The following is a 15,643-nucleotide window of genomic DNA, read 5'->3' as shown; positions in this document are numbered from 1 at the left end:
GTGTAAGAGATAGAAAATTGATTTGAAGTCATATCTCATATCAAATGTTTCCAAATCGATCAAAATAATGCTTTCTTTGGTTTATAATTGATAATAATCAATTTAATGTATACAATTGGACGCCAACGTTGTATAGTTGATATTTTTTGGATGTTATCAATGCAGCCGTTAATTTTCTTCATTCCTTCATGCATCTCTTTAAGCTCTCAGTTTAAGTACCTTAAATGCCTTCAATCTTTGGGTCTTTGAAACCATTGTTTACATTCAATTAATTATCAAAGACGGCATTGTTTTGATCAATTTGGTATCATATCTGAAGTGGGATATCATTAAAAGCCAGTGAGTTAATTGACTATTTAATTATATGTACCAACCTCTTCAATTTACTCATTATAAGTATATATATGTGTAGAAGGGTTTTAAAGAATTGAAGAAAAATTAATTTGAGTTTTGAATAAGAAACCGTTTTGGAAAACTGAGAACATCATGGTACTAATAATTACCTCCAAATTCGGCACTTGCTAGATCACTCTTGAGGAAATCGGCTTGTTTCTCATCACCAAAGTCCAACACTAGAATTTCCTGACTTAAAGTCATATCTTCGTCTTTTTCATCTTCAGTTCCATTGGATATGGATCTTTTCTTTCTTCCCCATGATTCTACCGAGTCTCTGCCCCATTCACAAACCGCCTAAACATAAATAAACATACATTTCATATATAAATAAATTTCAATTTCTTTTTTTCTAAATGTTCCGTTAACTAACTTCAATATTTTAATTCCCAAATACTTTTGTACTTACTGGTTCACAAGGTCCAAGACAATACTTGACATTGCACTGGAATATGACACCGTAAGATTCAGTGAATCTGAAGGCTTCGTAGATTGACTGCAATGCATTTCCATCGGGAGAAAATCCTGGGAAGATGGTAGGATCAAGTGGGCATCCTTCGTCATCGATAATTTGGAATGTACTCTTTGAGTCTTTAGCCATAGCAACACAGCTTCGTGCAAAGATGCCATATGGTGCTAATTAAAAAAATAATTTGTAAATAGAAACAATTTTTTGTTGTTGAAAAACTGAATGCTTACTATCATCGGGAATCTCAATTCGGAAAGTGAGTTTATCTCCAATACGTACAGTTTCAACTTCCCTGTTGCGACTATCGAGAATGCGGATTCTTGGTGGGGGTGCCTCAGGAGCAGAAGTGATACTTATCATTTCTGGATCTCTGGAAATTAAAATTATTGTAATTACCAAATCAAAGAATCCTAGGCAATCCGTAAGAAATATCTTTGGGAGTTAGAAATAGTTCCAGTTACCTGATTGGCATCATTCCAAACGTGATGTTTTTGGAAGACATGTCATATGTACATTTAATCTTGTAAATTTTGTCTGCTTTAGTCATGACGACACTATGGTGTTGGAGGACAACTGTATTACTGTAAACTCCAGTCTAAATGAAATAAAAACTTATTATTGCATATATAGGTATCACTTATGTAAAATAAACTAGTTTTTGTTTCTACTTACAACTGATTGCGTATTACAGTCTTGTCCACTCATTGTAAGGTCCAGTCGGAACAGGTCACTATTGATCACGTCCACGTTGCAAGTTTCAGACCTTCCCAGTGCGTAAATTCTACCATTGAAGGGCTTGTTTGTACGAACTTGGACAGCAATTCTGGTGTCCTTGCAATTGACTGAAACTAATACAAACAAAATTCACAAAAATGATTAAAATAATTAAATGTCTTATTTACCATCGTAGCATGTTCCAGTTTTATCACAGTTTAAGTCACTTCTTGTTAAGTTTAGTAAAGGATCTTCAGTAGCTTCAAATACAACTGGCAAGCTATTTTCGGACGGAGAACTTCCTGCACTAGGCTCTGAAAACAGAAATAAATTTATTGACTACACAAGGAAAATTGCGTTAATTGGTGATCATTTCCGAATTATGATAAACTTAACATTGTTTTTCTGATTGAGCATATTAACTTGATAAAAAAGTATTAAGGATTACTCAAGAATTCTAAAAAGTATACCAAAAATATAAAAACCAATTCCACTTCTACTTCTGAGTACACCATTATGAGATTGGTACTTTCCATTTGGACGCTCAAAGAATTTATATTTATTATCGTATAAACTCAAAGTCAAACATTAAGTTTTATTAACAGTTGAACAGTGACAAGCGTCGGTTATTCTGATTAAAATACCGAACTATATATACTAATAACGGATTACTCAGTCGTTTCTTTACTGCTTTAGATTCAGTTTTCACCAAAATTTAATTTATAAAAAAAGAGGTAAAAATAGAAGTGATTAAGATATGTGGACAGCAAATTCATTTTTGAGTAAAAAGTTTACTTACTTTCACAAATGTTTTCGTAATAAGTTCCAATTCTTTCTCCATTATCAATTAGCGGTCTTTCGGCATTAAGGAAGGTGCTCGGTCCATCAGGAAGTGTCTTGTGGTCCAAGTGGAAGAGTTGACAATTGTATTGTGCACCAATTGGTGGACCCCGATATAAAAATGATCGGCAAAGGAATTCATTTTCTATTTCACAGGCTAATTTACATGCTGCCTCGCTGTTCACTTGAAGTTCTTTGTCGGTGTAATAGTGAAGACCTAACAAGCAGAAGTTTATCATAATTTATATAACATTACCGTTTACATAAATTGGGAATTAGTACCAGACATATAGTGTTTCATATAAGGCTAATATATGCACTAGTATCTACACATATTATAATAATAACTGTCAAATTCTTGAGCAGATGATAAGGGTAGGATAATTACTTCGAACATCGAGCTTACTTTGTTATATCGCATCATCTGCATGATGAACATAATTATATCTTTGTAAGTAAACTAACGATGCCTACTGCGCGATTATATTAGGTATGATGCCCATACAGAAGGATGAAAAGACTAGAATTAAATAGATTCAATAGCTCGTGAAGATCTTGAAACAAGATTAAAATGGAACAGACATTAAAAGTAGTCTTGATCGATACCATCTGATTTATAAGATAATCATATGGCGTATAATAATCTGCGATCAATTAAATATATTATCTACAATTATTTTTGCAATTTTACTTAAAATTGATACCTACCTACTTTAGCTGCAATAATTTGAATGCAATTTTTGAAATTACTTATCCGTTTTTACGAATGTACTTATGTATTAAAATTTTAGAAATAAAGTTTAGGTCATTTTGCGTTGGGCAGAAAATATTAAAATGGTGATTTATATAATTATAAAGTTATCAGTTAATTATGTAGATTTATCTACAGTCAGCTTCAATATTTGCACTTTTAGTATTGTCTGTACCTATAATAAAATAGTAGTAAACGTTTTGAAATGTGTATCATACATCTTTGAATTATATGGCTAAAATCTTCAATTTTCGTGGTAATTAAGTATGTTAATTAAGTAATTATAAATAAAAGCAGTCACAATTCTCTTCACAAAGGATTGATAATGAGAAGAGAACAGTTCTTTCGCTTGTTTCGCAATTATCTATTGAGGAATAGTCTGCTCGAAATTATCCAGTTAATTCTTTGATCAACTTCCGTGAAATAAACTTCTAAATTTACTTTGATCTGTTATTGCACAAAGCTTAGTTGCATAAGTCAGTAAAAAGTTCTTTAGGTCTTAATTAAACTTCAATGTCCGTTAGGATTAAAAAAAAACATTTAAAACGTATGGATTATAAGAAGCTCAGAAGAATTTTTTTGTAATCAAAAAGGTTCGGATAAATTCTTGGCATTTTCAATGAGAATAAAATGGTTTATTTTTCAATGGTGTCAAGTGTTAGGGTTTCGTTAACATAAAAGTAGATTGAAAGCTCCATTTCTTCATTGCGTAAGATTGTTTTAGCAGTGAATATTTTTTAGGAATGAATTTGGTGGCTAAACGATATTCTAAACCATCAGGACATTAATGAAAGCTCCAGAATTGGTTTCTAAGGATTTAACTTTTTCTGCACGTTTAATTTATTTATTTAGGTAAAGATAAGCATTAGTTTAAGTTGTAATGTTCCCAATCGTTTAGTTTTTTGTAGAAGAAAAGCCATAACTGATTGCCATTGCCAGTCACGAATAAAGGTCAAGAAGAGTTCGGAGAAGTTTACTATGCACCGCTTAGTCATAGTTAATAACATAATAAATTATCGCAAATGACTTAACAATAACAGTACGGTAAAAAGTATTACCTAATTTGAAAAGTAATGGGAAAATTTTCGCGCGCCGTTAACAGCGTGTTAACCAGAGGCGTTATTTTAAGTGGTTTCGTGAATAGCGCCATTTGTTTACGATCTAATGTTCTAAAAGTAATTCAGTAACTGCTTAAAATACATCGATAAATCATATCTAAAATCAGATCTGCTTAATATGGAATTAAGCAGAAGCTGAAGGGGTTGTTCTTTTATGTACCTAATTAACTTCTCGAACTGTCTAAGAAACGTATACAGTTATATATTATATTTAATATTCTCCAAAACATTTAACAGTTAAAAGAGCTGGGATCTAAACGACCAAGGTACCTACTAATCGAATTATGTTCTTTAATATTGATAGAGTTTATAGCGTGGCAAGTTTTAATAATTAATCAATAAATTACGTTTACACAATAAATATAAAACTTGCCAAGTTCAATGTCAAAACCAATAATTGGATTATATCTTGTTTGGAACTTGGCACCTAATCAAATTTCAACTCTTATCGACAACCCCAAACGTCGTTTGTACAGAAGTTGGCATTTAATTTGCGACAAATTCGACATTTTATGATCAAATATAATGAAAAGAGAAGTTTTTGGTAGCAATAGTCTTTAGATCGTTGATATAGTTAGCCATCACGAACCTGAATGCCGATAATTTCGAATTAAAATGCAGGTAGATGTAAAAAACTTTATTTTTACTTCGTAACTCGAAACGTAATTCGACCTGACTGTTAAGTATGGTAAGCAGAAGGTCCCATAATGGGATAATAAGTGGGTTGTTTGAAGAGAGGTGTGCATAAAAGTGCAATAAGTATTCTACCTGCATACTGTGCAACTTTGTCGTCGGCGACACCGATTCTTGGCGTTTGGTATACACGGCCTCCTTTGCATGCCTGGCTGCCTTTGAGGCAGAGATTTTCGAAGTAATCCACTCCTTGAGCGTCCACAAATTGAACGAATTGCCCTGTCGTTCTCCTGTCTGAATCGCTCATTTGACATTGCAACGACACGTAATTGTATTCTACAGATCTACAAGTGAACCGATGCTGAAAGAAAAAGAGAAAAAATTAGCGAGGGATTACCCGGAGGCCAGAGGTATAGGTAGTTTAGAATGATATGAATCTTCAGATGCACTAGAACATTTACAAAACACTGGTTTGGCTGTTATTCAATTGGTTTTAACCATGAGTTTCAATATACCTACAACTAGAAATGGAGCTCCAGTTAAACTGTAAAAAATGACGTAGTTATGATCAATATTTTTAAAGTATAAATCTAGAAACTTCTAGACGGAGGCGTTTTGTCACTACGCAATCCAAGATCAAAGGTCATGCCATTCTAAATTAACTCTACACGAAAATAATAAAAATATGGGAGCAGTGATGCAAGTGTTTGATCGTTCTTCCCTTTTTGAATATTTTGGAGGGAAATAGGGAATATGAACGATAACAAGGAATGTGAATAGGCATGTATAAAATAGGATAAATTAAAACACTTAATAGTAGCTAAGTACAGGAGAAAACATTGAAATCTGTTGCCTTATTCGCAAATTATCTTTCAAGTTATCATTTTTTTTTATTGGGTACTAATTATTTTAAAAAATTAACCTATGGATAAAATTATCCTGTCACAAACTTTGGGGAAAAGCAATCAAATTGTTTTAACCATTAAATACTTGTTAAATTAGAAGTAGATAATGTTTTCATAATTTAATTGACTTTTTCCTAAGTTAGTTTTGTTTCCAGAATATCTGTACAGTTTATTTATATAAATCCAAATCATTAATAATTATATAAATGACATTTTATAAGAAGGTATTATAAACTGAACTTAAATGCTGTTTATGAAAATTTGATTGTAATTTTTAATTTTTCTGCTTAATTTCGAAAATGTGACAATAACCCAATTAAACCAATCAATTAAAAAATATGCATACTATTAATTTTAACAATTGAGAGATTTTATGTATGTAAAATGCTGTCCCACGACTGCAGTCCATTTTATTTATCAATTATCGCCAGACCAATAATGTAGGAAAGATAATGTAATTAAAATAACCATCAACTTATTTAAATATAAATACATAATATACGGTACGAAAAATATACGACGAAAATACAATATCTTGTATTATATAAGTACGTAAATAAATAAAGTTGTGCAAATAAACCAAGCCGTGGAAATGAATCCAATAATAATGCAGAATGAGCTACGATCTAGTGTGTCTTTTGCAGTTCCGATTCTCAATCGTGCCATTCGTGCCATTCGTACCATTCGCGAGTTTTCGTAGCGTGTGACGCGAGGTTTATTCGCAGTTGTGCAATTAATGTAACGGGAAATAAGGTTTTACAAAGAGATATTATACGTTCGGGGTGTGTTTTGAGCCTTTTTTGATGTGGACAATGCTTCTGAGATGATTTCCATTCGAGATTTGCAAGCAACGATGCGAAAAGGTAAATATTTTAATTTACTACCTAGACATCCCTTTCTCTCCGAGACTTGAACTGGTCCAGTCAAGAAGTTTATATTTATATTATATATAGGGTGTTAAGAAACCATTAACAAAGTTTTGGGATTAAATACGCATTCAACCAGTTATTAAGCTTCAAAATGTAATTAAAATGTCCAATCAGCGCCTGATTATTGCTGCACTCGAGTACTAATTGGTCATTTTCATTATACTTTGAAGCTTAACAACTCGATTAGAATGTACTTAATCGGAAAATTTTGTTGATGACATTCTTTTCAGAATTTGCTGAATTTATTTTTAAAATTTACCGACAATATAAAGGGAATGCGATGGTTTTTTAACTAGCAGTGTATTATTTATAGTATGGTTTTACCTATAGCAGCTGCAGTAATTGCGATGATGGTAAGCTTTGTTTGTTGTGTAAAATGCACAATTTTCATTTCATTTAATAATAGCAAACATTTACAACTTCAAAAAGTAATTTAACCTGTTCACGAAGAAAAGAAAAATGAAAATTTACGTATATATTAAAGCGATGATTACAATTTATGCCACTAGTTCGTTCCTTCGTAAGCGAAAATAATAAAAATTACAATTTGGACCCGAATTTGTAAAAATAAAATCCCAGCAGTTGATATTACAAAGTAGATACATTGTAATAATTAAGAAATTTGAAATAATTTTTAAATAAACACGTCTAAATTGAGATTATTACAAGTCACCTAATAAATTCTACTAGTATTACGGCAAATTCAGTTAGTTACAATCGAAAATTGTAATTTTTGCGTTGTCTCAAAAATTTAATTTTCTCCGTGTTGGTTTTTCGCAAATTATTGCGTACATTATGGTCTTACCTCGTTTAAGCAAGCCGCTAAGCAAGCTTCTTTAGTTGACGTATAGATGAGGGCATTATCGAGACCTCTTATCATTTTATTTGCGACTCTTTCGAATGCCCATGGACGAAGGCAAACATTTTCCGATCTTATTTGCATTTTCGTCATGTAGTACATGTTTGTGGCTCGTTGGGGAGTGGCTGCGGGATTATTTGCCGATGTTTCATTTTGTAATTGACATACGGTTTCCTGGATTGGGGTTAGAGGATTTAAGACGAAGCTAAAAGCTGCTGCTTGGCATTCGGGTTCCTCCCTGCACCAACCCTGGCACTCAAACAGGGATAGATTCTTGATTGTATAATAGGTGTTTCCGCGGTAATCGAAATCTGTTAGTTTTTCGAAAGCTATCCTTCCTGAAATAAAACCACTAATTAATAATTGTAATAAATAAATGGTAATTATTTTGAAAGCATAAAAATATAATAAATTACAACATAACCAACAAAAATGCTAGTTGAAAAAGTGTTCTTAGAGAAAAATGGGCTAATTGGAAATGAGAATCAATGCTCATACTTATTAGGGGTCCGTAGTAGCTAACTACAAACCATCACCGTTTGTCTTTTGACAAGTCACAGCCCTCAGACCCTCATATTTACATACTTATCTATTTTAATGAAATTTATCCTCTATTGAGTACCTAAAAGCGGAAACGGTGACATTTTTGGGCCCTCCCACACAAAAAGGGAAAACTAGCTAAAAATTGCTTCTTCATTTACCCCTTTGAGCGGGAATATGTCTCTAAAATGCAAGAAAAACCCTTTAGGGTTTCCTGATTTTAAAGTGTTCCCCTCCAACTTCTATCCTATACAAAATAAAAAAAATCCTGAATGTCCCTTTAATCAATAATTTTTAGGGTTCTAGCAAGCCTGTTCGTTTGCCAGACGCTTGTGGTTTCTAAACAAAATGAGATATCGACATTTGGGAAAATTTTTATAGATAAATTTTGTGTACACCTTTAGTTAAAAATTTTTGGGTATCTACAATGTATTATTTTTTAAGTAACTAGATCAAGTTAGTAATCGTCTATGGTATGCACGTCCGACAAATGATCTAGATTATTGACCATTTCAAAACTTTAGAACCATTTGTAATTAGGCTAAATAAATGCAGTAATTATTATTGCAATTGTTTAGGTAATAATTGACACTTTAAAACAAATTATATAACTTAATATATATTTACCGAAATGTGTTAGGTTGACTGCAGTGTATATTATCAGTATTTATATATACTCATTATTAAATGGCGCTTTGCGGTGCATATAATTTTACAATTACTAGACGCTGCGTATATTCTTTAGCGCCATTAATAATAACCATGACTTCCTTATGATAATAGTACGATTTTTATTGATAGAAGATTATTTATTTATGCGCGAATTAGAGTTTTAATGCGCACACGTTTTGAATGTAATTATTCGTCGTTTGCTTCCTGATATGTAGAAGATTATTGGCGATTATTATGCTGTTATCGCACTAAAGTTTGCATTAAGGAAGTTGTTAAATGTACACTAGGAATGTTCGTTCATCCTGTATAACTTGCAAATGCGAAATATACTCAGATAGGAAGACCTTTTATATGTCGTTGATGGATAACACTAAACTATGTCCATGCCCATAATTGCGAGAGGTATTAGGGACTGATAATAAATTTTAAGCGTTAAACGCAAAATTTTACCTCCCATATCTAGGAAGAAAGCTATTTTTGACGAGAAGATCTAAGAATATAATCGTAAAAGGGAATTACAAGTAATGAGTTATATCCAACGGGGCATTCGAATGATGAAACTAGATAACGAACACGTGCTAATCCATCTTCTCGGAAAATATAATTTAATAAGACGTGTGGTATTACAATAAAATAAAACTAATCAAGTGTGAGTTTAATTCGCAAGACGAGCGTTTCTTACAAATATACAAATACAATATTAAGTATATTAAGTATCTACATAGTTATTGTGTAACTTCGAAAAATCATTTTTCAGAGCTTCGTTACAATTTTCCTAGTCGTACATTAAAAACCTAAGGCGTTGTAATATTTTCTAAGATTAATGACCGAAATGTCTTCTAAAAATGCTTTTAAATGTTATGAGAAAAGTATTTTCGTATTTCTTATAGCGATCCCTTCTAATGGTAGGTACTCCACATAATTTTTCAAAATTTTCATCAGATTTAGATAATTTTTTTTAAGAGGACAGGGACAAAATGTGTAAAGTCAGATTGTTTGTAACTGTACTCCCTACCCTTCCTCTTGGACTTGATATTGTGCAATTTCTTAAAGTTCAAATTACAGGGCCCACATCTTGCATATTATATAAACTTCGTTTGTCACATTTTGATAATTTTGTTTGAAGAGAACAGGGACAAAATGTGTAAAGTCAGATTGTTTGTACTAAACTTACTACCCTTCCTCTTAGGCTTGAAATTGTGCAATTTTTGAAGTTCAAATTACAGGTGCCACATCTTGCGTATTATTCAAAATTCGTTTGTCAGATTTTGATAATTTTGTTTGAAGAGAACAGGGACAAAATGTGTAAAGTCAGATTGTTTGTAACTGTACTCCCTGCACTTCCCGTTGGACCTAAAGTTTTATCATTTCTTAAACTTCAAATTACAGGTGCTACATCTTGCATATTACTCAAAATTTGTTTCAGATTTTGATAATTTTGTTTGAATTACATTGAACAAAATCTGTAAAGTTAAATTGTTTTAACTGTAGTCTGCATCCTCTCTTTTGAACGAGAAGTTTTTCTATTAAGCAGTCAAAATGAAGTACTTTAGTGGCACAGATTATTCATTAGATGGCGATACGTTGCCTACATTTGGACATACAAGATTTATAAATGCAAATTATTAAAAATTGTTTTGTCAGATCTTGATAAGTTTATTTGTGGATGACGGTGACAAAATGTCTAAAGTTAGAATTTTTATAAGGATGCTCTCAGCACTTCCTTTTGAAACTACAGCTATGCAATTTCTGATATAAAAATTGCAGGTGCTGTTGTAACTAGGGTTGCCACCTTTTCAGACTTTACATAAAGTATTTCTCGATTAAAAGGTTAAAAAAAAAGTAGTCAGCATAAAAATAAAGTATTTTATTTTTTGTTTTTCAAAACATATTTTTTGTTACGCCTAGCAGACAGTAACAAATTGTTGTCGCTCTTAAATACATTAATAGCCTCTAAACATGGCAAACAAAGATTTAAATAAACTAAAAGTTCATTTTTAATTAGTTTTAATGAAGCTTTATTCCTGTCATCCCGCCACTTTGTGTTCATAATAGAGAATACTCTTTCTGTAAATGCTGAAGTGGCCGGAATGGACAGCAAAAGTGACACTACTTTGAACAGATTCAGGAAATCAGATTGTTCCGTAAATATGACTTGCCATTTTTCTGTGTAATATTATTGATGTAGAAATACTTTGAATTTAGAATAATCGCTTACAAAATTACGATATTTACTTAAGGCCTTAAATAAAGTATTTTTGCGTACTTTATGTGTCTTGTAAAGTATAACGTACGCACAGTCGAAATAGAGTACAATACTTTATAATAAAGTGCGAGTGGCAACCCTAGTTGTAACGTATATATTGTTCAAAATTCGTTCGTCATATATTGATAGTTTTTTTTTGTGATGAAGTCGGGGATAAATGGTGTAAAGCCAATTTTTTCTTGTACTCTTTACCCTCCCTACGGACCTGATATACTGCAATTTCTAAATATCCAAATTACTGTTGTCATATCTTTGCATATTTTTCAAAATTCGTTTGTCAGATTTTGATAGCTTTCTTTGACGAGGACGGTGGAAATATGTGTGTCATTATTCATATTGTAAAAGTTGCCACATGAAACTGACAAATGCGCATAAGAGACATTTGTATATCAAAACTTTTTAGAACCGTTAAAAATTATAAACCTATCTCTTTTTGTCGTATGCCGAAATTGTATAAGTCGGCCTTATTTATTTTATACGGATTTTGTTTGGGGGGTTTGATTAATTGCAAAAAAAGAAAAACAAACTTGAAATTAGACGATTCGTGGGACAACAGCGGTTTTGACTATAATATGTATATATGGAAACACAAGTCCTTCCAGTTATTGAATTTTTCAAGCGGTTCCTCATACAATATTCTTGATGTTCTCTATCTAGCATCTTCCGATATATTAATATTTCTGAACTAATAATAATTGCAAAATACACGTAAGGGTTAAGTTATTATTATGTACTCCCATCACTGCTCCACCCTTATAAAAATACCGCTTTATGAGCATGTTATCACTTTTATTTTGATTGCACGTTTGTTATTATGTAGTGGCTAATAATCCACACCTATTTTATTTCTGTTTTATAGTCTTATGCGCGCTATAATCAGTGATTTTGCACTTCAACCAGTGTTTTTATAACTTAAGTGGTTGTAGGTAATTTAGGGTTTTGTCAAATTACCAACTGCGTTGTGTTATGAACGAAACCTTTGATTATTTTAATCAGTAAAAGGTTCTAATATTTCAACCATTATTGTGTAGGAAGTAAGTCAATGATGCCTAGACCGCATTTCTCCCTATTATATTTACTTCAAGCTTCCAAAAATAAAAACACCAGTTGTTTTTTATTGCACATAAATAAAAAAATAATGGTTTATATGTAGATATGTAGCGAGGGCCCAAACAGTTTTAAACATACTAAACAATTTTCGAATGATTTATTGGACTTTTTTAAATTAAACGTAAATGTATTTCTCTTTACTACATCAAGGAACATTGCTACTAGATGGTAGTATGGATGTCAAAATAGCACTAAGTATATGCCTTATTTCTTTATTTTTGAATTTGAATTACATATTATTAAAACTTTAGCATAAATGCAATTTTTAATTCATGATGAAGAAACTGCATAATCGGCAGTGTAAGTGTAAAACAATTACAACATTTGCGAAAGCCACGCAGGGAAGGTATTTACCTATATGGGATAGAAATTTAAAATTAGTAAACAGAGATATTTGTGTTGTATAATATGCTAGTATTGCTTATCCGCGTAATAATTAGCCAAATATATCGGGTTGTTCGGAAAGTAATTTCGTTTTTTCCCGACAGAGGATTTAATTGTATTCTTTTGCACCCAACTTCACATTTAAGCCGTATAATTTTTATATGCTATGAGAGCTCATATAGCAAGGCTTGTGTGTGAAAAATTCCAATTAATTCTACGCAGTAGTTTTTGGTTGGTGCCCTTTTAAATATGGAGAGCGATAAGCAGCATTTTCGACATATCTTACTGTTTTACTACAGAAAGGGTAAAAATGCTGTTCAAGCCAGAAAGAAATTGACTGATGTGTATGGAGAAGGTGTGTTGACAGTACGCCAGTGCCAGAACTGGTTCGCTAAATTTCGATCCGGCAATTTTGATGTCGAAGATGCACCACGTTCGGGAAGGCCGGTTGAAGCTGATAAAGACGCGATAAAGGCATTAGTTGATGTGAACCGGCGAATAACAACACGTGAGATCGGATTGAGGTTAAATTTATCAAATTCAACAGTTTATGACCACTTGAAAGGCCTGGGATTATCCTCGAAGCTCGATGTATGGGTTCCCCATGTTCTCACAGAGAGAAATCTGTGTCGCCGCATTGACGTCTGCGATTCGCTTCTCAAACGTCACGAAAATGATCCGTTTTTGAAGCGCATCATCACTGGGGACGAAAAATGGGTTGTATACAACAACGTCAAACGCAAGAGGTCATGGAGCAAAAAAGATGAACCGGCTCAAACCATTTCCAAAGCCGATATTCACCAAAAAAAGGTGATGCTGTCTGTTTGGTGGGATTTTAAAGGAATCGTTTTTTTTTAGCTTTTACCGGATAACACAACGATTAATTCGGAAGTCTACTGTCATCAGCTGGACAAACTGAATGATGCACTTCAACAGAAAAGGTCAGAACTAATCAACAGGAAAGGTGTAGTGTTTCACCAAGACAACGCGAGACCTCACACAAGTTTGGTCACTCGCCAAAAGCTTTTACAGCTTGAATGGGATACAATGCTACACCCACCATATTCTCCAGACCTGGCACCATCGGATTATTATTTGTTCCGGTCACTCCAAAATTTTTTAGACGGTAAAACCTTCACCTCAAATGAGGAGGTCAAAAACCTCCTCGATCAGTTTTTTGCCAGCAAAGACCAAAAATTTTATGAGCGTGGAATTATGCTACTACCAGAAAGATGGCAAAAGGTGTTGGACCAGAACGGTCAATATATAATTTAATAAAGTATTTGTTTATTATACGAAAACTGTCTTTCATTTCCACAAAAAAAAACGAAATGACTTTCCGAACAACCCCATAGTAATCTGTGCGATTGCAATTGTCACAAAAAGTTCAGTTTTAGCTGGGCATTGATTTTCCACAGGATGCAGACGGAAACAAACAAAAATTTATTAATTTTGGTTATGTATCCTCGTCCTTCTGAAAAAGGGTAAACAGGTCACACCTAATCACAAAGGAGGTGAAAAAATAAATTAGAACGTTGACACACTAACACGCGTATAAAAGCTGCCGTTATTACTATTACTATTACGATTACGCTAGGTACCTACCTACAGCATTTATTGAACCAGAGTAGTTTTTGTTTTGTGGTTATTACATAGCATAAGTAAAAAATCGAGGATGCAGTTTAATTTACAGTTGTTGTAATGTTACCATAACGTGGTCGTCTCGTTCTATTAATGTTTTTCGTTGTCGCTAAACTCGTAGCTGTCATCAAGTTTTAATTGAAGCGCGAAGTGTTACAGTTCCTCGATACATTTAGTACGTAATTCCTTAAATTCCGACCAGTGTGTTTAATTGACGATTTTTGTTGGCGTTATTTGTAGCGAAAGGATCGTATACCGTCGCGAAATTTCATTCTATAATTAAACTTTTTTAGGAAGTGTAAACTTGTTTGTGTATAGACATTGAATTTCCGTGTCATTTTGATAAATACGAGGGTGGATTGATAAGTTTCCGGCCTAACCAAGAGATGACGCCACTAGGCCTACCTTGAGGTGACATTCTATAGTACCATCCTTGGATAGCTTGTAGCTATAGTTTCAGCCCGATCTCCTTGCTAGTGTAGGTTTGACAGCACGCTGAACAAGACGCCTCTGTGGTTTTCGTAAAAATGGAAAAGCAGGAAAATCGTGCTGTCATCAAATACTTTTATTTGAAGGGGTTAACGCCGAAGGAAATTAAAAAAGAGATGGACTCAACACTGGGGACATCCTCCCCGTCATATTCAACCGTTAAGCAGTGGGTTTCCGAGTTTAAAAAGGGTCGTGTGAGCACCTCTGATGGGCCTCGCTCAGGACGCCCCGTTGAGGTCACAACTCCAGATATGATCGAAAAAATTCATCAAATAGTGCTGGGAGACCGCAGATTGAAAGTGCGTGAGATAGCTGAGACCTGTAAGATGTCATATGAACGTGTGCAACATATTTTGCACCAACATTTGCATATGGAAAAGCTCTGTGCAAGATGGGTGCCGCGTTTGCTAACAGTCGACCAAAAATTGATTCGAAAAAACATTTCTACCGCAAATTTGTCATTGTATAAGCGTAATCCAAGCGAATTTTTGCGTCGATTCGTAACCGTTGACGAAACGTGGGTCCACCACTACACTCCTGAAACCAAAGAACAGTCTAAACAGTGGATTGGACCAGGGGAACCAACTCCAAAGAAGGCAAAAACAATTTTTTCGGCGAACAAGGTTATGGCTACTGTTTTTTGGGATGCAAGAGGTATTATATACATTGATTACCTTGCAAAGGGTAATACTATCACTGGTCAATACTACGCAGACTTATTGCAACGTTTGAGCCACGAGGTGAAAATTAAACGACCTCATCTGGCGAAGAAAAAAATCTTGTTTCATCACGATAACGCACCAGCGCACACGTCAATCGTTGCGACGGCTAAAATCAACGATCTAAAGTTTGAATTGATGCCGCACCCTCCTTACTCTCCAGACCTAGCCCCGAGTGACTATTTTCTGTTCCCTAATCTCAAAAAATGGC

The 15,643-nt window shown here is 33.5% G+C and overlaps 1 protein-coding gene across 1 annotated transcript in view; it reads right to left on the bottom strand.

Annotated features, from left to right (window-relative positions):
* LOC108741704 overlaps positions 1–15,643 on the bottom strand; it is a 115,643-nt gene that overhangs the window by 971 nt on the left and 99,029 nt on the right. Inside the window, exons 4-12 of the mRNA XM_018476596.1 lie at positions 7,558–7,949; positions 5,054–5,279; positions 2,376–2,633; positions 1,765–1,890; positions 1,535–1,710; positions 1,324–1,457; positions 1,093–1,232; positions 803–1,029; positions 504–690 (exon numbers count right to left, since the gene is read on the bottom strand). Of these exons, the coding sequence (XP_018332098.1) occupies positions 504–690; positions 803–1,029; positions 1,093–1,232; positions 1,324–1,457; positions 1,535–1,710; positions 1,765–1,890; positions 2,376–2,633; positions 5,054–5,279; positions 7,558–7,949 (1,866 nt within the window). The remainder of the gene's footprint in view (positions 1–503; positions 691–802; positions 1,030–1,092; positions 1,233–1,323; positions 1,458–1,534; positions 1,711–1,764; positions 1,891–2,375; positions 2,634–5,053; positions 5,280–7,557; positions 7,950–15,643) is intronic.

Source organism: Agrilus planipennis, unplaced genomic scaffold, assembly GCF_000699045.2.
Source record: "Agrilus planipennis isolate EAB-ADULT unplaced genomic scaffold, Apla_2.0 scaffold272, whole genome shotgun sequence".
Lineage (NCBI taxonomy): Eukaryota > Metazoa > Arthropoda > Insecta > Coleoptera > Buprestidae > Agrilus > Agrilus planipennis.
This window is presented reverse-complemented; position numbering and strand designations above follow the sequence as displayed.